At 43.2% G+C, this 21,744-nt stretch overlaps 1 protein-coding gene across 3 annotated transcripts in view; it reads right to left on the bottom strand.

Moving 5' to 3' along the window:
• The window catches only part of l1cama (L1 cell adhesion molecule, paralog a), a 41,380-nt gene that overhangs the window by 3,120 nt on the left and 16,516 nt on the right, over positions 1-21,744 (bottom strand). The window contains exons 2-28 of one of the 3 annotated variants that reach the window (XM_044210879.1): positions 15,779-16,159; positions 14,395-14,409; positions 12,618-12,720; positions 11,907-12,109; positions 10,736-10,858; positions 10,097-10,267; positions 8,822-8,936; positions 8,331-8,515; positions 7,401-7,532; positions 7,169-7,315; positions 6,970-7,081; positions 6,475-6,635; positions 6,200-6,359; positions 5,680-5,804; positions 5,353-5,454; positions 4,672-4,869; positions 4,512-4,582; positions 4,188-4,413; positions 3,933-4,048; positions 3,372-3,588; positions 2,899-3,021; positions 2,436-2,612; positions 2,217-2,330; positions 1,930-2,079; positions 1,378-1,509; positions 327-399; positions 142-153 (exon numbers count right to left, since the gene is read on the bottom strand). In XM_044210879.1, coding sequence (XP_044066814.1) covers positions 142-153; positions 327-399; positions 1,378-1,509; positions 1,930-2,079; positions 2,217-2,330; positions 2,436-2,612; positions 2,899-3,021; positions 3,372-3,588; positions 3,933-4,048; positions 4,188-4,413; positions 4,512-4,582; positions 4,672-4,869; positions 5,353-5,454; positions 5,680-5,804; positions 6,200-6,359; positions 6,475-6,635; positions 6,970-7,081; positions 7,169-7,315; positions 7,401-7,532; positions 8,331-8,515; positions 8,822-8,936; positions 10,097-10,267; positions 10,736-10,858; positions 11,907-12,109; positions 12,618-12,720; positions 14,395-14,409; positions 15,779-15,908 — 3,593 coding nt within the window. In that variant the 5' untranslated portion in view covers positions 15,909-16,159. The remainder of the gene's footprint in view (positions 1-141; positions 154-326; positions 400-1,377; positions 1,510-1,929; positions 2,080-2,216; positions 2,331-2,435; positions 2,613-2,898; positions 3,022-3,371; positions 3,589-3,932; positions 4,049-4,187; positions 4,414-4,511; positions 4,583-4,671; positions 4,870-5,352; positions 5,455-5,679; positions 5,805-6,199; positions 6,360-6,474; positions 6,636-6,969; positions 7,082-7,168; positions 7,316-7,400; positions 7,533-8,330; positions 8,516-8,821; positions 8,937-10,096; positions 10,268-10,735; positions 10,859-11,906; positions 12,110-12,617; positions 12,721-14,394; positions 14,410-15,778; positions 16,160-21,744) is intronic. The other 2 variants (XM_044210880.1, XM_044210881.1) reach the window with 2 other exon arrangements.

The following is a 21,744-nucleotide window of genomic DNA, read 5'->3' as shown; positions in this document are numbered from 1 at the left end:
AATAATCGTTAGTTGCAGCCCTGCATAATACATTACACTACGATTGTACCAAATGTTACAGGGAAGTCAGTAGGTAACTAAGGTGTTGGCAGGGACTAATAAATACAAGGGTTTGGGATAGCAAATCACATCACAGCATACCTTTCTAGAGATCTGCATAGCAAGGGCAGGCATTAGGGAGAAGAGGGACAATGAAGGGAACACAAAGGGTTAGGAAAAACAAACAGTGCTGAGGGAATCAGGGCTGTGTTAGGAGTTCGAATTTAAATGATCCATAGAAACATTATGTAACACTCAAAGAGACAATGTGCATTAAGATGACAAACCTGTACTCTCCAAAAGTCTCATCCTTCATAGGCCGAGCCTCAGAGTCCATCGGACCCTCTTCTTTATCTTTCACTGAGAAGGAGATTATTGGATTTCATTATCAGTAGGATCTCAACCATGTTTCTCTCTAAGCCACTGTCTCAGACATCGATAATGACATTCTGTCACACAGCAAGATAACACCAAGGGAAAAAAAGTGTTTGTGTATGAGGAGCAAAAGGATTTAGACAGAATCTGTTTTAGTTGTTTTTATAATAACTACCACTTTGAATATTACTGTTAAGAAATTCAAAACAATTTAAATAATTAATTGTTTAGAATGGTTGTATTTATTTTCCAATTAGTCCTTGCTTTTAGCATTGACAATTAAATCTACCTTAAAAGGAGCCAGCCACTTGTTTCTCCGTTGTGTGGAAAGGGATGAAAGGCTGGTGCTTTTCTCTGACCAGTCAGACAGTAGCCTGCCAGCAGGTTGCAGTTACTCTTGTGGTTTGTGATTATTATTTCACAGTCCTTTTCAGGGCAGAGCCTCTTCCTTACTATCACAGTAAGGAAGAGCAGGCATAGAGGCTTAGAGGTATGTTTCACTGTGTTTGATGTGAAGGCTGCAAGCGAGAAAACTGGCCAATTATTTGGAGTTGGAGCCACTATAAGGATCACACAGGGAGCTGTTTGGGGAGGATTTTAAACATGGTGCAATCTTTTTTTACTTCTTTCCAATAAGAATATCTTGTTTACTGTGGTGCATTCCTGTAACTGCTTGGCTTCTTTTTCGACCGCAGTGTCATTTTCATCATCAAAAACGCTTTATGGCTCCAGAGTGTCCAGTGTCACCCACAAAGCTTATGTAGAGCGTGACACAGCAGTTGTCTAACATTGTATTGTTCTTACACAGTTAGAAGGAGGAACGAATATATATTACATTATTCAAAAAAAGTTGCTCAAGGCTTCAACTATTCTGTATTCATCAACACCAAACATATTCTTTCTAACAGTTCAACATCTCTACTGATGAATGCTTAGCACTCATCATGGTGGGGCTGCACTTGCCTGAATACTTCCCCCCTTTACTCCTCTTGATGAAGCAGAGGATGAGCAGTATCAGCAGCAATAGCACAATGGCGCTGACAAGACCGATGAACCAGCCCTGTGTTGCAAAGCTTGGCTGCACCTCTGTCACTCCTTCAGAGGGAAAAGAAGAGGGAGGTGGAAAGAAGAGAGAGTACGTTTTTTGTAATGGGGAAACAGTATAAAAGTACAACAGGAGTGGAAAGGATGAAAAAGATGAGAAACAAGATAAAAGAGGGAGCAGAATCTAGAGCAAAAGAGACAGAGCATTATGCATTCTGACAGGGTGGCATTTCACTTGGGAACCAAAGAACACAGAACAATACACTAAACTAACACAAGTAATGGATCATTTCATATGGCTAACCAAGCTCTCTTTTCAAATATGTCTCTGAAAGCACTTCACAGGCAGTGGAGAGAACTGCAAGACACTCTCTGTAGGATAAGGCTTTATATTTAGATGTGGGAAGCCCAGAGGAGAGAGCAGAGAAGATGAAAGAAAGAGGATGAATGAAGGCAGAATGCTCATACTACCTGTTCCTTTTGTCTTAATGTCATTCTCCCAGAAGGTGATGTTGCTGTAGGTGACGCGTAGATGATAATGAGAGCCAGGAGTCAGGCCCTGGAGCTCGTAGAAAGACTGAGAGGAGTTCACCTTCTCCGTCTTCTTCCATTTACTGCCATCTGCAGAGACATGACATGAACCTTGATTTCCTTTTCCTCATTTAGAATTGTGAATCTATTCCCATGATGGACTAATCGCTTTAAAAGGTTGAACGCAATGAGGTTTCCTTAGGAACTTATTAGTGTAGATATTATACCATTTTTGTTGAGGTAGTGGATCTGGAACCTAACATTCCTGTGTCTCTTCTTGGTCACCCAGCTGAGGTTAACTGAGTTTTCTCCCACAGACAGGATGATGTTGTCAAGAGGTGCTGCAAGACATTCGGGCAGTGGAATCAAATTCTCAATCTAGTACAACCTGATCCTCTATGTGTCAGATCTGTGATGGTGGAGAATGCGGTAAATTGGCTTTGTACCTCCATCCAGCGTGGTGGCACCCTCCCTCATGATGGGTTCTCCATCCCCTGCAGCAGTGCGCCCCCTCAGGTAGAAGCGGTAGTGGCTGTGACGGTCCAGGCCCTTCAGGGTGAGGTGGGTGACTGTGGGGTCATCTATTGTCTCTACCTGCATGGGGCTGTCTTCACTCTCCACAACTGACCGCAGCACAGCAAAAAAAACCAATAACATTCGATCACTACTTGATCTTCAACAAATCGTTGTGGGTGACACATTGTTCTGGGTGACGTGACTGACTGATGAGCATCATTAGGAGGCTATGCTTTTGACATTGTTCTAGTGTTATTGATTTAGCTGAAAATGTATTGTGTGGTGTCATTTGCACTACTGATGTCTTTGATGAAGCACAGAAGCACTTATTAAACAGAAGGATTTATGTGCCCAATGGTTATTTTATGGGATAAGGGTGTAAACGATGCTCACTCTGTTGGTACTGCAGTAGATATCCAATGAGGACTCCATTGGGATGGCCAGGAGGCGTCCAGTGGAGGGTCATTTCTGTCTCTGATGGGCTGTCCAGCATCAGGGACATAGGAGGACCAGGAACTAGCAGCAACACAAGCAGGCCTGATTAAAATGTGCTAGGCTTAAAAGGCATTATTATACTATTTTGATCTACTGTCACCTGTATTCTCCCAACACCTGCCTGCTCAATCATATCTATCCCTGCATCAATTTTACCCCTCCTTCTCTTCACTGCCCTCCACCCAGTCATTTTATGGATATCAGTGTCATTCTCTCAGTTGTAACCCATTATCCATCCATCCCTCCCTTCCTCTCATCTTGCCATCTTTGTCTCTCCCTGTAATTAAACCTCTTCACCCACTTTATCTGTCACCTTCCCCCATTTCAGCCTTGTCGCCCTTCCCTCTTCCACCCTCAATTTTTCCTCTCACCTCCCTCATCGGTCTTGAAGGACATGGTCTCAGATGGGGGTCCCTCTCCTCTGCTGTTGAATACAGTGACAGCCAGGTCATAGTGGGAGTATGGCCTCAGATCACTGATCACCTTCTTCTCCTCGTTGGCCCCAGTCTCCACCACTAGAGTGCTCTCTGGCTCCCTGGCCCTACGGCGTCGGTGGTGGCCCCTGGATCCCGTTCTGTTCAAGTAGATCTGGAGCCACAAAATCAGTCAGAGAAATTATGAAATTATGGGTTAGTTTCTGGGTTACATTTGACATTTTTAAACATTAAAACTGGGATTTCTAAAAGCAGTTTGAAAAGGATAAAGTATGGCTTGGGTGTTGAATGGAACATGCAACAAAGACTCAAAAGAGAGAAAGAAAACCAGTGAGATCATCTAAAATAAAAAAGACTATTCTTTGCAACCTTGAAACTAAAGAGAACTCTGAAGCCCTTGCCAAGCTAAGATCTAGCTGCCTCTGCTGGATACACTAAGTATGTATTATTCATGAGAACGGGGGCTGAATATATTAGGAGGAGATACAGGATCAGTACCTTGTATCCCAGCAGGTGCCCTCTGACCGTCTCTCTGTCTACTGCGGCCCAGGTCACTCTGATGGTAGTGCTGTTCATTAGTACAACACCCACATTCATTGGAGCCTCCAATGGAACTGAGAGACAATGACAGACAGGAGGGGGATAGGTGAGAAAGAATACCAAGCCATCTTTTACCAAGCAGAAATATTCCCAGTAAAAGAAAAGGGTATTGGTGGAAAAACCGCTCAGCAACCGTTTTTAAAAATATTTTACCATCTTCTCCTGAGTAGCCAATGACAGGGTCTGGCTCTGGTCCCTCCCCCTTTTCATTGACAGCCTGAACTTTGATCTCAAAAGCAGAAAAGTTGCCAATGTCATTGACTGTGAATGGTGGTGCGGTTGTGTAGTTGGTGTGCCAGTTGGGTCCGCTGCCCACCACTCGCCTCCACAGCACCCGGTACTTGAAGTTAGGTCCATTGAAGTTACGTTTGTCCATTTCCTGCAGTGACGGGAAGAGCAGCGGATAAGGCACAAAACCTTTTTAGAAATTTGCTTGATGCTGCTTCAGATAATTGTATATTCAGGTAAGAGATGTACCTCCCAGGCAATGACCAGAGTGTCTGGGTCTGTGGACTCACTCCTAACATCTTCGGGGTTATTGTCTGGAACTGTGATTGGAAAAAAAAAGTTCAGTGTAGTGTTGTTTGGGGTTCACTTTGAGAATTAAATCTTATGGTTACAAAACACTGGCTCTAACCTTCAGCAGGTGTGTTGTGGATTTCAGATGGCTTGCTGGGGTCGCTCTTGCCTACATCATTGATGGCAATGACTCGGAAACGGTAGGACATGTAGGGCTGCAGATGGAGGACAGCACGCATCTTATTTGCTCTTTCTCTCTTCAGCTCTTCCCAACCCCTCTCCTTCGAACTTTGGTCCTCAAATTCAACCACATACTCTGCAGAGAGAGGCAAAGAGTCAAGGGTGGATGGAGAAAGACATGCAGTAAACAATACAGAAGCAATAGAAACATAAATAAACACTCAGCGGCGATAAAGTCTTACTGAGACACTTTGAGCTTTACAAAAGTCTGATACTGCAGATCAAATAATAATCCTGTCCAAGTAATGAAAATAGAGCAGCCTTTCATTTTGCCAGGGGGAAGATTAATGATATGGGTTTGTTGCACTGAGTATTAGAGTTAGACAAGATGAAATTAAACAAAAATTCTGTGTGTCTGTGTCTGTGTCAGTGCATATCTTCATCTAGTGGCACAAGTGAAAAAGTGAAAAGGATCACAGCAGGAGAAATTACAAAAATCTAATCACCATCCATAGAAAAGCTGTTTTAGTATTAAACAGAAGAAAAACAGAGGCAGAATGGGACAGATGCAGATCGATATGTTTGTAAGTGTGAGAATGTGTGTTTGTCTGTACTAAACCTAGCACAGGGCTGTTGTGGTCGTCTCCAGGAGTCCAGCTGAGGGTGACTGCACGACGCTTAGGTTCAGTGATCTGGAGGAGGAAAGGAGGGTCTGGACGATCTGAGGGGGACAACAGTAATGTCATCACCACAATCACCTGCACACTGCATGTCTCCAAAACATCAAGTGCAAACAAATAGGTCTCTCTAATTTTGAGAGAAATATTCAATACAATTCAATAGTTCATTACTGAACAATTTTGCATATATTGTCTAGGCCTGTTGTATACTCAGTCTGAGACACTTGCTGGCTTGCGATCATACAGTATATGATCAGTGATCTTACCACATAAAGTGAGGGTGTTGCTGGCTTCAGCCATGTCCAGCTTAGTGATGACCTGACAGGTGTACACGCCCTCATCATCTGGTTCCACATTAGCTATTAACAGGTCTGGTCCATCAAATGTGTATCTGAGGAAATATGATCATCATTGTTATCCTCATCTTCCTCCTCCTTTTAATTATATGATCACCTCTATTTATTCATTATCATGTTTACCTCTACCTCATCATCTCATTCTCCTATCATCCTATTTTTGTCACCATAGTAACTTACTTATTTGTTTGTTTGTTAATGTAACAGGGATAATATACTGTAGATAAACACTATTACAAGAAATGTGTAATGTATAAAGGGTCTAGCTGAAGCTAATTTGTTGTTTGAAATTAGGGTAAAACAAAGGGATAAAACAAAAATTATAATATAATAAAATATTTTAAAAAATATATAATAAGTGTACCTGTCAGTAATTTCTAACATTATCCTCATTACTGTCAGTTCTCTAATGTATAGAATTTAGTCTTACTTTTCATCACTGTGGGACTCAAAGAGCTTCTGATCGTTTTTTCTCCACTGAATGAGTGGAGAGCCAAGTTTGGGGTCAACAAGGGCCAGACACGTGAAGACTGCTGTGTTTCCAGGCTGCACTTTCAGAGCCTGAGGAGGTGACAGGATCACTGTCCTGTCTGGAGGAGAAAGCAAAGAAACATACAGTGCTGAGACAAGCTGCATTTGGGGCAAATAACATCAGCTGCTACCAGACACAGTGCGCGTGTGTCTGTGTGTGCGTGTCTCACTCACTGAGCACTTCCAGCTCGGCACTGACAGACAAGTTGGTGTTCTGCACAGAGCAGGTGTAGAAGCCCTCGTCATCGTGGGTGACATTAGCAATCTCAAGCCCCCCGTTGGTGAGCAGGTTAACTCTGGGATCCGCCAGAAGGGAGGAGGTGCTGCCGCTCTCCCTGGAAAAGACACACACACGCACGCACCCATTAGAAACTTGGTAAGCAGAGTAAGAAATAATTCACCAGTTCAATTGCCACTTTGCCTATTTCACCAAAAAGAACAAAGCCAGGTTGGATACCTGCCACACTGACAAAAATCATAGTCACAGCCCAGATGTAACAGCGTTTGGCTGTTAATTTATGCATATGAAGAGCTACCTACGCAATAATATCACCTCCGTGAAATTTGTTAACATGAAAATCTGCCAGACAACACACTACAATACACAATACAATACAATACAATGCAATAGAACACAATGGAAAAGAATAAGGTGGTTATGTGCCTCACCATTCGACTTTAGGTTTAGGAGAGCCAAAGGTCTCGCACTCCAGTAAAGCCTTCTGGCCCTCTGCAAATGTGTATGTGTTTCCATCCTCAGTGAGGATCTGGGGAGATAGCTCTGAAACAACACACACACAAAAGGAAATGAGACACACCACAGACGTACACGCACAAAATAAGTGACATGTACATAACAAACATTCACCAATGACATAGACGTTAGTGTTGGTGAGGATGGTTCCATGCTTGTTGGAGGCCCGACACTGGTAGATGGCGGTGTCTCCAAAGTTGACATCCTTTAGGATTAGAGATCTGCTTGCTGTCAGAGTACGTCTGGAGTCCTTGTCGGTTGCTGTTAAAAACACGCAGTAAGCACACACACAGTGTTTGAGGTTGTGCGTTGAGGTATGTATTTGCAGGTTGGTCTATGCACTGACCTGAGAGGGGGGTCCCGTTGATGGTCCAGCTGATGGTAGGAGAGGGGATGCCGTCCGCCTGGCAGTCTAGTCTGACAGTCTCACCTGGGGCATATAACTGACTGGCTGGCTCCTTAGTCCAGTAAGGAGCCGCTAAAAGGGACAGAATATATTAATTACATACAGTACATTACAAGCAAAATATAACATTCTTAAGTTACACAGTACCAAACCTTTACACAAGACAATACTCAGTGAGACTGATGAGTTGATATTGATAGGTCACACCCCACAAGTTCAAAACTGAAACAACTGATCGCCAAACTGTTCTGTTATACTTAACTCCATTAGTTTTACAAGTCAAGGTCTATTTACTAGTCACAGGAAGTACTACACAGCTTGTGACAGTTGTATAATGTGTTCTTCTCTTTGTCAAGAGGACATTACTCAATTGACAGAAAGCCTGCAAACAAGGGCACAGGCTTTCTTTTAAAGCTTGATGTGAATGTTAACAGCTAATGAAAGATGCTGTTGGGTTGCATTATGGGGAGTGCAGGAACTTGACCCATACTAGGGACTAAAAGTCAGAATATCTCTCCCTCTGCAGCATCCCATCTGACTAATGTTTTTTTTATCAGACGCTTAGTGCCCTAACTTTATGAAAGCGCAATCCTAAATTGATTGAGTACTTTTTATCTAAGAACAAAGGTGAAGAATTCACTTACCACGTAACTGGTGACAGATAATGATTTTGCATCAATTGCTTATTGTGTTATATAGTTTGCGCTTGGCGAAACTTAATGAATACAAGATTCAGTAATGTGATCAACTGTGAATCTGGATTATTGTAGTTACCAATATACTGTATTTTAAAATCACAGTACATGCTCAAATCATCCTTATTTGACGTGCAATATAACATATATATGTGCATGAGTGTGTGTGACATACCTTCCACAGTCAGAGTGTAAGTGTGTGTGGTCTTCCCTTGGGAGTTCTCAGCTATACACTGGTACTCGCCCCCATCGCTCTCAGAGATATTACTGAAGCGCAGGCGGCGGTCGAAGAGATCTTTAACGGTCCGAGATTCAGACAGCTCGCCGTCTTTCCTCAGCCACAACACTTTGGGAGTTGGGCTGAAGAGGAGGAAAGAGGGGAGGAAGAGGTATCATAAGAATGGGGAGGATGTAGATGGTGGGATGCAAGCAAGTGAAAGTGAGATGAACATGGACATAAAATGAAGAAGAGAGAGAAAGAGACATGCAGGGTGAAAAAAGAAGAAATACATGAAAATGAGAAGGCAGCAAGAAGCAGAGTCGAGAGGAGACAGCAAAATATAGATAATGGAATGATGGAGACAGGTAGATTGGTTAAGAGGAGCGGCTCAAGTTTTCTGATTGATGGGGGCAGAAACACACAAATACGCACACACAGACACTCACAGGCCTTGGACGATGCACTCAAGCTCCACGGTCTGGCCCCTGAGGGCATGGTAAGTACTGTGGCTTCCAGAAGGTCTCATCATGTGAGGCCTCCTGTTCCGCAGTACGGAGTTGGCTGGAGAAAGAGAGGTGGAAACACAAAGACAAAGATTCATACATATGTATGGCTAATTTTCAAAGTGCCGTGCTGCTGACACAGCAGGCACTTTGGAGGCTCTGACACACACATACACACACAGATGCAGGGTGTGGAATCGTGTGGAGAACAATTTACTTTTCTAACAGCACATCATCATACAGATTTTCTACACACACACACACACACGCACACAGAGGTCTCATGTTAACATGTGACCTCTAGTTTGTCCACAGATGCCGGCAGCCACATCTCAGTTTGAGCTGCATTTCATTACCACTGGGTTGAGGAGGTGATGGGCCCCCTGTCGGCTCTGGGACCATCTACTGGACATGGTACTGCTTTGGTCAGGACAACATGCCACCATATGGGGGGTGAGTTGACTTTGGTTTTACTATGGGGCCTCAGTAGTTCTCAACAAATTGTCCTGCTGAGTATTTATCATATTATGTGTGCCAATTTGATATACAGACCTATACAGTATTTTACTACAACTGATTTCTCTTAAATAAAGAAAACCAGTAAGATTTTTAAAGGATGTTACTGTCAATCCATATATGCTCTCTTTAAAAATGTATATACTTTACAAAACAAAATGCAGGTATAAAGGACAGTGTAAACTTGATCTTAAAGGTACGGTTCACCCAAATTACAAAAATCATATGTTTAGTTCCACCACTTTGGTTCAGACTGAAATATCTCAACAACTTTTGAATGGATTACCATGAACTTTCGTACATACATCCCTGGTTCCCAGACAATGAATCCTAATGACTATGTTGATCCTCTGACCTGAAACCTAAAACTATCTGCTTGTCTAGATACCACTAGAGGTATAGGCAAGAAAATATTTTTTTGTCATTTAAGTGACAGTGTCTAAATTATTTAAGAATCCATGAAAAGAAATGAGACCCTCTTGTATGACATTTACATATAATGCAATGTGATTCCTATTGGCCTGCACCTTCATTTTTGAAAAACGTTCGGACACCTGTAATGATTTAGTTTTGTTCCTCGTATGGCAGTACCGTTATTGATATAAGTCACTAAGCCCATCACACTTTATTGCTTTAAAATCCAAATAAAAGTTCAGTTTAGTTCAGATCAGTTTAGATTAGTTTATCCAGAGCAAAACTCACAGGGGTTGACAGTCAGAGTTATGGGTTCCTTTGCCAGAATGGTGCGTGTTGTCAGGTACTGGACATTGCAGGTGTAGTCATCCCTGCTGTCCTCAGGAGTCAAATGGGCAAAATATAGGTTCCCATCCTTCCCCACCACCACCCGCTCACTTAGCTGGATATGGTGTAGTCCTGTAGAGAGAGGGAGAGAGGAAATGAGAAAGAGAATAGGAGAGAAAATTATGACAGATAGAGGCAGTAAAAAAATGATAAACAAGAGAGAGACAGAGAAGCTTAACAGCAGAATAAAATAGTGAGAGGAAATAGAAAAGGGAGGCATGGAGATACAATAGGATGAGAGAAATAGAAAAATTATGATAAAGAGACGTCTGAGAATAGGGGTAAGAATAGACTCTGCTCAGCCTACAAAAGGAACTGAAGACATTTTCAAAAAGCATCCAGGGATAGATAAATGCACGAAAGGACTGGACACTGAGAAAGAAAACAGATAATATTGTTTCAGAATTAAATAATCAACTACCTCTCTATGATGTGATAAAAGTGGTCAACAAAAGGATGGATAGATAATCTACGTGGCAGATTTACTGAGGAGACAGGAAGGATGTAATGGAAGGAGAGATGGAAAGGTAATGTACTCACTCCAGTCCATCCAGTGAATGATAGGCTCCATAGAGCTCTGCGGGGGGTTACACTTAAGAACAATACTGTTTCCCTCTTCCGACTTCACATTAACCTTTTTTTCTTTCTGCTGGGACGGGGGAGCTAAAGGGAGGCAAGTGGGGAAAAATACACACCTGTTAGTCTGCGTAGATACACACATGTACACAACCACCTGTACACACATTTACTGTGTCATGTAAAAATTCCACATCACAAGTCACCTTAAACACACAACGCAGTGGATAAGGAATATTATCTATAAATCCCCATTTAACGAACTTTAAGGATTTGAGAAGTCTGTTCAGAGAAGGCACCGGGTTGTCTTTTGTCTTACAGAAGTAGAATGACGTGATTTGTGAGTCCGATGTGTTTGCTCTCCCTCCTCCCCTCCGTTCATTACTGATAACCCCACAGGAGCTAATGAAGAGTGCTTCACATGACATCAACTCAAGAGCGTTTCTGGGGAAACCGTTGTCAGGGAAACTGTGAAGGAAGGAGGTCGCCCAGGAGAGAGCCAGTCACACAGGTGGATGGATATACAGAGGTGCTCTTTACTTTTGCCCAGGGGCCCGTGTGTGTGTGTGTCTGCTTGTGTGTAAGTGAGTATATGCTGATTATAATGTTATTGCATGTAATTATATTCTGGGTGGCGGCACTGGGAGCACTCGGTGTGAGCCTCCATCTGCTAACAAATGAGCTCTCTATAAAGCAGGGCAAGGAAAAGGTTTATACGCTGGCTCCGCTCACAGCTTTATAAATCGCTCTGTTATTGCTGATAAAACCAACAACAACACAGCTCACTTCTAATATAGACCTTGAAGGCATTTACAGGAGCGCTAACACTGAAACTGACATCTATAAAAGACATGTAACTCCTCCAGTGTGATGCAGTTTGTTTGAAAACATCAAACAAACTGCATCACATTACATACTAATCAAACATCAGAGGACGTTTGATTAGTTTGGTACTATTTCACATGGTGTGATTCGTCTCGCAAGGCTAAAGCCAAATGATTACAAATCAGCAAATACTCACTGAGCATGATGGAATTTGAATACTTTAATTATCAACTGTCACAATTTATTGACTCTGTCTCAATAACTGGTCAATGGTTGCTTCAGGATTAATCAGCCATCAGCGTGTTCTTACCATCAGTGTTGAGTATGGCCTCGTTGGAGACGGCTGTCCCCAGCTCGTTGGATGCGTAGCAGACGTATTTACCTTGGTACTGCTTCAGGGTGTCCATAGTATTACTTAGTGTGTAGAATGCAGATGAGCCAGAGCGCTCAGTAACCTTCAGCTCTGGGTCACTGCCTGGATCAAACTCCTCTCCATCCTTTGTCCATCGGAAACTTGAGCAAAGAACAAAATAATCAGTAACACTGATTCACTGTTCACTTAAATATCAAATTCAAAAAATCTTTTCCATGCCTTTGAAAAGGCAATTTTTTAAACACACATACAAGATGTCCTTACATGTCACTGAATTTGAATTGCTGCAAAATTTATACGAGATGCCCCGGTGGGACTCATGAGCTTGTGCTGTGTAATTGCGATATTCATCTTTTCCTTGGCAATTGGAGCAGTTTTCCACTTCAGAGCAGCTAAGACACTCTGAAAAGATTGCTCGAGGGCTTAATGACATTTATCCCTTGTTGAAATGAGAAATCTGACTTGGAGAAGCTGTGCTCTCATGTAATACTAATATGTAGATGTCAGCTGAGCAAGGAGAGGGAAGGTCACTGTTCTCAGTTGTCTAAAAAGATGACTCCTCCATGACTAATATAGCATCTTCAGACTTTGTGTGTTTGTGTGGATGTGTGTGTGTGTGTGTGTGTATGTGTGTGTGTGCTGACTAACATTGGTGGAGGGTTGCCGGAGGCTTCACAGCTCATGACGAGGTCTTCAACACTAAAAACGGTGACAGACTCCGGCTGTGTGGTGATCATTGGAGGCCTCTTCACTGAAAGGAACAAAAACAGAGTCAGTGCTGTCACAATACCAGTTATAAAGCAGGCGTGTATGTGCTATTACACACCGATATGGTTTAACTAGATAGAGAAACACACTCAGAATAGTGCTGCAGTCTTCACATGACCTGTTTTCATTCTGCATGCTGCTATAATAACTCCAGCTATGACATATACACATATATCACCCTATCACAACACACACATCTCTATGGATATTTGTAACGGCTTAACAAACAGCACAGAATAACTAATCACTTTCATAGTTAAACAGCTGCCAATAAGTATATTCAGTCAATATCACTTAAAAAGACTCCCCAGAGAAAGAGATGAAATGTAGGCCGAGGAAAATAGTGAGAGTAAGAGAGCAGACAGAGAAAATGGGTTGAGATGAGAGGAAATTGATATAGAATAATGGGAGGGAGAGTTCATGTAAAAGAGATATATGCACACACAGTGCTGCCTGTAAGTCTGAGACAGGGAGAGAGAGGGAAAGAGTCTGTGGGGAAATGAAGCAGGGATTCCGAGGGAAAAAAGTAATGACCACCAGAAGAGGTTTCTCTTTCTCTGTCACCATTGTCCATAACAGCCATAAAGCAACAGTCATAAAGCAAAGCCTCGATAACAGACTCATAAAAACCAGCATGCTGGGATTTGGTGTGACTACTGTATTGAATCAGCATGTTTGATTGTCCCACATGCTTTATGGCCCATGTTGTGTTTTTATGTTCTACTTATTGACAGAAATTTGAATCTTTTTCTTCACATAGCTTCAGTAACTACACTCATAGGCTATTTGCAGTGGAATAGAGGTCACAGCTTGATACTTGTTGGTAGAGTCTTTAATTTGACTTTAAGGGAAGGAGACAGAGCCCGAGTCAGAAATGAATTTACATTATGTAGGTAAATGGGTAAAGGAGGAAACGGGACGGGGGGGCAGTAGATGAGAAGAAGACGATGGAGAGCTAAGCGGACAGGGGAGAGGGATGGAAGTGAAGCAACGAGAGAAGAGAACACATGCAGAGAAAAAGAAAAACTAAGCAAAGGGAGAAGGCGATATAGGGGAAAAAATAAACAAGGTGTGGATTCACAGAGATTCTCACAGAGTGAGGAAATTTAATGAAAGAATTCCCACTGATAGAGGAAATAAGCCCATTTCCTCAGCTGATCAAATTGAAGTTCGGGCTGCGGGCGCTGCTCCATTATTGGCAGAGGAGGAGGAGAGGAGCCGGTGCTTAGTGCTTTAACTCTTCTTTATTTCCCCATGTCTTTGATCTGACAGCCCTGCTGCCTCCTTATAGACAGCAGCTCCTCACACTTCCTCCTCCCTGCTCCTACAGGGCTCTCACATATTGTGAGCCAATGAAGCTAAACACACACCCACATAGAGAAAAAGGCACACAGAAACAGGTTCACAATACAACACACACATCCTCACATACAAACACACGCACTGAAACAGATGCATAAACACGGATACACACACAAGCATAATACTGCAAATGCACACTAATGCCAGATTCATTAAAGTGCAGCACAGTGCAACATGAGTTTTACTGTGTGCTGGATGAAAAATAACCTCTCTGGCATAATGAAAGTGTTTACAATAAGCTTTGCCAGCACCTGCATTAAGACAGATAGACGTCAATAAAATTAAAAGCACTTACGATCACTTATGTGGTCTGTTAGTCCATAGCGGTGGCCAGAGAAAAGGCAAAGAGGTAAAAAACATTTTAGTTACAGTAAACAAGAACAAGAAAGAGATAGTTAAATATATAGAGAGGCTGAAAAACAGACAGACAGACAGACAGACAGACAGACAGACAGACAGACAGACAGACAGACAGACAGACAGACAGACAGACAGACAGACAGACAGACAGACAGACAGACAGACAGACAGACAGATAGATAGATAGATAGATAGATAGATAGATAGATAGATAGATAGATAGATAGATAGATAGATAGATAGATAGATAGATAGATAGATAGATAGCGTTTCACTGATAATTGAACAACAATTATGATACATGGAATATAAAGCAGTGTTATGTCTCCTGTAATGGAGTGCAGCCTTTAACCTCGGCCTCCTTGACACAGATTCTAACGCATCTCCTTTATTGATCCTGATCACTGCCTCTGTGACTCTCATTGACATGCCAGAGGCTCGCTAATTGAAAGGCAGGGGACACCTTGACCTTTTACATCTTTGACCCGCTCCTCCTTCCTCCTCGGCCCTCTCACCTCGGTGTCAGCTCGCCCCTTCGGGAATTATATTGGGAGATTTACTACATTTCATCAACATTTACAGGTTATGCGTGTGTGAGCGCATGTGTGTCCATGCGTGTGCGATTGCTTGTTTCTAAACACAATTTTGAAGTCTGTGTGGGTGGTGAAGGACTGTGACTCATTGCAAGTAGTCTTAGATAAAGAGGGAAAAACAAAAGCAGCAGTGGAAACAATATTCTCTCTCTCTCTCTCTCTCTCTCTCTCTCTCTCTCTCCATTGGAGCTCTGTGGGCAGGCCAGCAGCAGCAGAGGAGATGAAGATCAATTTCCCTGCAGGGCCACAAGCTCAGCTGTATTTCTAATGCCCACATATTGCATCGAGGAGGACGAAGAAATGAGAGCGAGTGAAGAAAAACCTTGCAGGATTTTTGTTGTATAACTCAATTGTTGATTAAATTACTCCCCAATCAGATTCTGGTTTGCACCAAGGAAACCAGATCAATAGTGGGACTAATCAATGCAGTATGAGGGGATCAATTACAAAGTAATTAGACCTACCACAGGCACAGATGAGTGCTAACCAAAGAAACCTCAGACAGTGTAGTATTTCGAGCATAAATAGCGCAATCCAACCCTGAATATTGAGGTTACTGAAAGAGAAACACATGTTCATTCTGCTCATTTGCACTAATTAATCATGATGAAAGATCATTATTAGCGTGCTTTGATGAATCAACAATGTAATTAACACAACAAATAGATCTTTGAACCTCATTCAGCTACCGTTGTTATGAATGGTACGATATGAATCTGTACTCACAGTTGGAGGGTATGTGTATGGCTGCTTGACTGGGCTGGGCAGCAAGGGAGAGGAGGAAGAGGAGAAGGGGGAGGAGGGGGGAGGAGCACTGCCCCCTACTGCCAACCTGCTGTTGCTGCGTGTGAGGCATTGCTCACTGTCCCATCAAAGTCCCACCTGCTCACACACACGTACAGTAAAATGCACACAGAGGGCAACCTCACACACACACACACACACACACACACTCGTGCAGAGCAAGTGTGAGGCTTTGTTTCTTCTCCAGGAGGCCTCGGCTTTGCCTCGTACGTCTTTGCTCCCTCTTGTCTTTTCTCTTTTTTTTCCCCTTTCTCCGTTCGCTCTCTTCTTTAAGTCAGGTCCACGCCCTCCTGCTGGTCTCCTCTGCGAAAGATAAAAGAGAGGGGGGAGGTGAGGGGAGGACAAGAGGAGAAGAGAGAGGGAGGGGCAGAGAGGGGCCATGTGTCAGAATGGGAGAAAAATTACCCTGCACCATGTGGTCAGACCTATACACAGGCTGAGACATGGAGTTAACACACCAATCAAGATTCAACAATACACATCCCAACAAAAAAACACCAATAATGCCTATCTCTGAACCTGTTCCTGCAACAAAAAAAAAATCTCCATTTGGTTAATTACATGACCAGTGGCCCATATGGAAGGGCCAGTCAGCAGGACAGATGGACAGAATACCACAACAAGAAGCTGAACAGAGCCTCCCAGCTCCCAGATGGGCTGTGGACAGACAAATGCAGATTGATGAAATGTCAAATCAGATAATACGCAAGACAGACAAACAAATAGTTGATAATTAGGTTGACTGGTTGAGGCTGCGTTGCACGAACTGAACAGTTCGTAGTGTACTTTGGTGATAGTGCTGTGATAAGTGTGCAATAAAGATACTATCAGTCATGGTGAGTGAGGCAAGCCACCCCTGCTAGGAGTCTATCCGTTCTCCATCTGTACCCTTGGATCCAGTCCTCGCCACACCATGCAGGCTGTCCTCCCCCGCGGCACCACGTGGCGCAGCCCGCTGACTGTTTATACTACTCAGTATCACACACAAAGAACTGTTATAACACACCATGATTACGACGAAGATGTGAGACAAAAGAAAATGGTGATAATAGAGAGAGGTTGCTTATTTGGCAGCTCTGAAGTAATGGCAGCCTGATTGAAAGAGTTTTGGCTCCGCATATCGCTGTTTGTTGGCAATGCCACAACGGAGTGATGGGTGACCTTGGAGAGTGGGGGAAGGTCAGAGAGGAGTTGAAGATGATGAAGAGTGGAGGCTGAGAAGAGGATGGAGAGAGGTGATTATCATTCATTTTCTTTTATCTAGTGGGTAATTTCTGGCCAGTTAATTACTGTGGATATTTCCATGTCACTCATTGAAAAATCTATTGAACAATATATGAAAAGAGAAACAGGAATATGAGATTTGTCCACATCAACAGAGCCAATTAGATTAAATTAAAGACCAAAACAAGAGTTGAGCCCTTAATAAGGCAGTTTAAACTAACAGCATTAGGATTAAATGAGCCATTACACCAACTTGCTTGCCTTGTCAGAAGAATGGCACATCAAGCACACAGAGAAGAAGGAGGGGTGAAGTGAGTGGAGGACTTCAGAGGAAGATAAAGAGGAAAAGTGGGTTCGAGGAGGAGAGCAGAGGAGATGGAGAAGTGGAGGTGAGGGAGGAGAGAGGCAGAGTGAAGGAGGGAGGGTGAGAGGTGATGGGAGGAGTGGAGGGATGTGGAAGGAGGGGAGGAAGAGAGATGACAAAGGGTGACAGCTGTGACACTAATCCTATCCATCCACTTGCATACATACACACATGTGCAAGCTCTTCCAATCAGTGTGCATCATTTGTTCACTTTCTTCTTGTTCCTCTTCTTGTGCTTCTTCTCTTCTTGTCCTTCTATCAGCCGCTTTAGTTGTTCTCTGGAGACAGGGTGCCAATTACAGTGATCCGGTCTTAAACCAGCCTCCAAAATGCTATTAGAGGCAGATGAATGAAGCGGGGCTGGTCAGGGAATTAGTACTGGTGTTAATGTGATCTAAGGTGGGAGCTTGCCTATCAGTGCCCCCTCCAAAGAGATGGCGAGGTTGAGCCGAGTGGAGCATAGCAGGACGCCGATTAACAATGTGGAGCGTCGTAGCTTGTCATGCCGCCAATCCCAATTCACCAAGGGAGTGTGGTGCACATGCACAAGCCAGCACACACACTCAGAGATACACTCGTGGGGAATAACAGACATACAAAGAAGCTCGTAATGCATGGATAGACCGACAGAAAGGAAGGCAGACAGACAGACACACACCTCGAGTAGTCTGACAGAAGACATCAGACAGACAAAAGGGCAAGGTTCAGTAGGCTTCAGTCAGGAGGTAGACCTTGCCAAAGAATATTCCAGTCATGTTGAGTAGGAGCAGTAAAGAGGAACACTATAATGGGTTGGGAGGGGTGTGCAAAGGAGGGACTGTGAATGACAGAGAGAGGCTGAGACAGACAGAAAGAGAGAGTGAGAGAGAAGTGGCATGGGAGGTTGCCATATAATGAGGCTAACCCAACCACCCAAACATGCACAGGCTGATGTGGCCTGACACACTAACACACAAACGCACGCACACATACACACGGACACTGTTCCAAGCTGTGTGCACGGCATGGCGCCCTCGTGGTGCTCCATTATCACAGGGTTGAGAGACACTGACATGGAAGCAGATGCCTGATTTCACTTCTTCAGGGTGTCCGCTGTGCAGCTGTCAGCGATCCAAATCCAGACCCGTTACCTGCTTCATTGGACAGGGTCAAAGGTCACGCCTGCGATGGCTGCTTGCAGCTGAGCTGAGATGACCTATCACAGTGTTTCTGAGTGCTTTTAAAAACTATTATCACCGCTGGGATGTCAACGGGCGCCATCAGAAGTCCAAGTTCAATCAAAGAGAGATTATAGAGTGAGCAACGCTGTGTTGAGATTTGAGGGCGTGGTCGTTTCTTTTTTTTTGCACAAGAAAGCCAGACTGCAGAAAATTAGCTACCAACAGGCCATGTATCAAACAAGCCAAATCGACCAAGTCAATTTTGCAACTCCTTCAATTATTCATGAATTCCTGCTTTGAGGCATTTTGCTTACAAAAACACAAATAACCCAAACATTTTGTATTGTGCTGTTAGTGTTGCTAGCATTAGTAGAATTTAATTGCTGCACACCATTGTGGTGTATACCCCCCTTGTCATCCATTAGATAGAAAATTGCACCTTTCCTTCCTCTGCAAAACGTAGTAATTAGGATTAAGTAGACATGTTAGGCATTGCGAAGGACTTTCCAGTGCTGAATAGACTCTCTTATCTGTGGGGGGGCAAACACACACGCAAAATCAAACCTCATGAGCCAAATCATGTTCTGAGTTTCATGCATATATTGATCCCCATTGTGCCAACCACCCACATATACATGAGAGACTTTTACTGTTTGCTTCATATTCTCACGTATCCGTGTGAGGAGCTGCTGTGTTGATAAATGTAGTATATTGTATATTTTATCTCAACACAGTGAGTCATGCAAATATCAATTCCAAAAGCTTCTTTGTACTTTGATCAGATGCGCTGCTGTAATGGGTGCGTGTGTGTGTGTGTGTTTGTGTACGTGTTCAAACATGTGTGCAGGTCTTGTGTCCTGTCATGCCTTGCTTTTAAATATTAACTACCTCCAGCTGTGAAGATGTGTAGGGGGAGAGGATGCGGGACAGAAGAAGGGGGAGAAAAATAAATGAATACATGCCCCCCTTTAGCCCCTACTCTTCCCCCAGGGTTCGTCTGTCTGAAAAAACATCAGGCTGAAAAGAGACGGACCAAGGAACTGGGAGAAGATTTAGACATAGTGATTTAGACATAAACAAAGAGAGTACCCATTAAGACAAATGGACTGATAGGCATTACAGGAGAAAGGCAGTGAGAGATTATAAGGTTCAACAGATAGTAAAAGTGATGAGGGGGGTCTGAGAAACAAGGTGATGCTGGTGGGGGGTAGATGATAAGGCCCCCTACAGAGTGAATTATTCATAGAAATCCCCGTCCTGTAGGCACAATTTGCCCTAAATTCACCCAAATTCATAATTCATTTGCACCCCTCGCCATACATTTGGTTTGGTCCTAGACTGATGCTGTCCATCTATACCTGGTGTCTTTGGTGTGGCTGTGTGATTCTCTCCTTCTCTCCCTCCCCTTTCCCTCTCTCTGACAGGGTCATACTTAATGCATGAGCCTGTTGCAGTGAGACAAGTCTCAGACCCACTTTGTCGCTGCAGCAGAAAAATACCACAAATCATGTGCAATAATACTGGCTACCTGTTTCCGCTCCACTCCACAACTCACTTCGTAACACAGACATGTCTTTCATCATTCACCGCAGTGAAGATTGCATTTCTTACAAGCCTTTCTCATGTTTTCGCAAAGTGTTTCTACTTAGGAGTCGAGCCTTATAATAGGAAATGTCCAAGAACGATGAGTGCTCATTTTCCTGTCACCTTTTTATCAGTCTTCTAGTGCCCCCCTCTCAGCCCCCTTGGTACCTGACACTAAAAGCTTTCTTCAATTCCCCTCTGATCACTTTTCACAGTACATTTCCTAGTCCCTCCTCAAAATCTTTTCTCTCCATCAATTTAATAAACTGCTGCGGTAGCACTCTGGCTTGGACAAAAGGCAACGCGACTGATTAATTCAATATTTGCAACTTTAATGGAAAAGGGGCTTTACAACACAGTGGGAAACCAATATCTCCCTCATGCCGGTACTCTGTTTAAAAGGCCAAGTAACACATGTTTCAAGACCGATGATCCATGGTCAACTCAAACAGAAATTTACCAGCGGAAAAAAGCTACAGAGCTACAGCTTATCTGGAATCAGGGTACACAGACAGCACATTTATCAATACCGCTATTAGCATAAGCTCGGCCGCTAGATACTTTGCTACTCCCACTAGTGTCAAATGCGGCAACAGAATGCATGGCATATTTTCCTTATTTTATTTTTTGAAGACCCTCCCGTTCTGTCAAGGATTAGGGGTTAATATTGGACTGACACAAAGCCGGAGAAAATAAAGGTTGTCAAAGGAGCGGTGAGGGCATCCGCCCACTCTCTCTATCCTGGTTGCCATGACAACAGGGTCTCCACACAGCATCGCCCCTTGTACATACAAATTCAGTTATTCACACACATGGACACTAACAGGTTTGCGGTATCACTTATATATGCGCACACACGTATACACGCTAACTCATTTGCTGGTGCACACTGACAGGCCGTCCCTCACACACACACACACACACACACACATATTCACACACATTCATGTGTAAGTACAAATACTGGAAAACCACACATAATTGTGGACACACAAAACACCCCGACTTGGCAGAAAGTCTTGAAGTTACTCAAAGATTTATAAGGTGAAATCATTTACAGACTTTTCCAACTGAAAGTTAAAATACAAAACAGGAAGAACAAGATTCCCAAAGTCCTCTACAAATCTCTACTCTCCCTCTCTCTCCTTTGTACACCAATAAACACGCGTACCATCATCCCTCCTATTGCAAAGCCGCTACCTCTGGCGTGATTTATTTATTGATGTTTTTCCCCTTAAGACACAATGGGAATGGCAGAATAAAAGAAGTGGTGAATAATTCAAGGACAAGGGAGTGGACTCATTAAGACATCCGTGAGGGCTAGAGAAAGAGAGGTGAGGTGGATGGATGGATGGAAGGAGGAAGGAAAACTGACAAAGAGAGAAGAAAGAAGGGCAACACCGGCGGGAGATCAAAGGGGGGGTTGACAACAAAGTCTGCAACAAAAAGTCTGAAAAATTCATAGAATGTGAAAACAAATAGGGAAAGAAGTGGGATGGAAAGAACAAAAAGACAAAAAATGGGTAAAAAAAAGTGAAGTGTAAATGACAGATGTG

The sequence above is a fragment of the Siniperca chuatsi genome, linkage group LG10, assembly GCF_020085105.1.
Source record: "Siniperca chuatsi isolate FFG_IHB_CAS linkage group LG10, ASM2008510v1, whole genome shotgun sequence".
Classification (NCBI taxonomy): domain Eukaryota; kingdom Metazoa; phylum Chordata; class Actinopteri; order Centrarchiformes; family Sinipercidae; genus Siniperca; species Siniperca chuatsi.
This window is presented reverse-complemented; position numbering and strand designations above follow the sequence as displayed.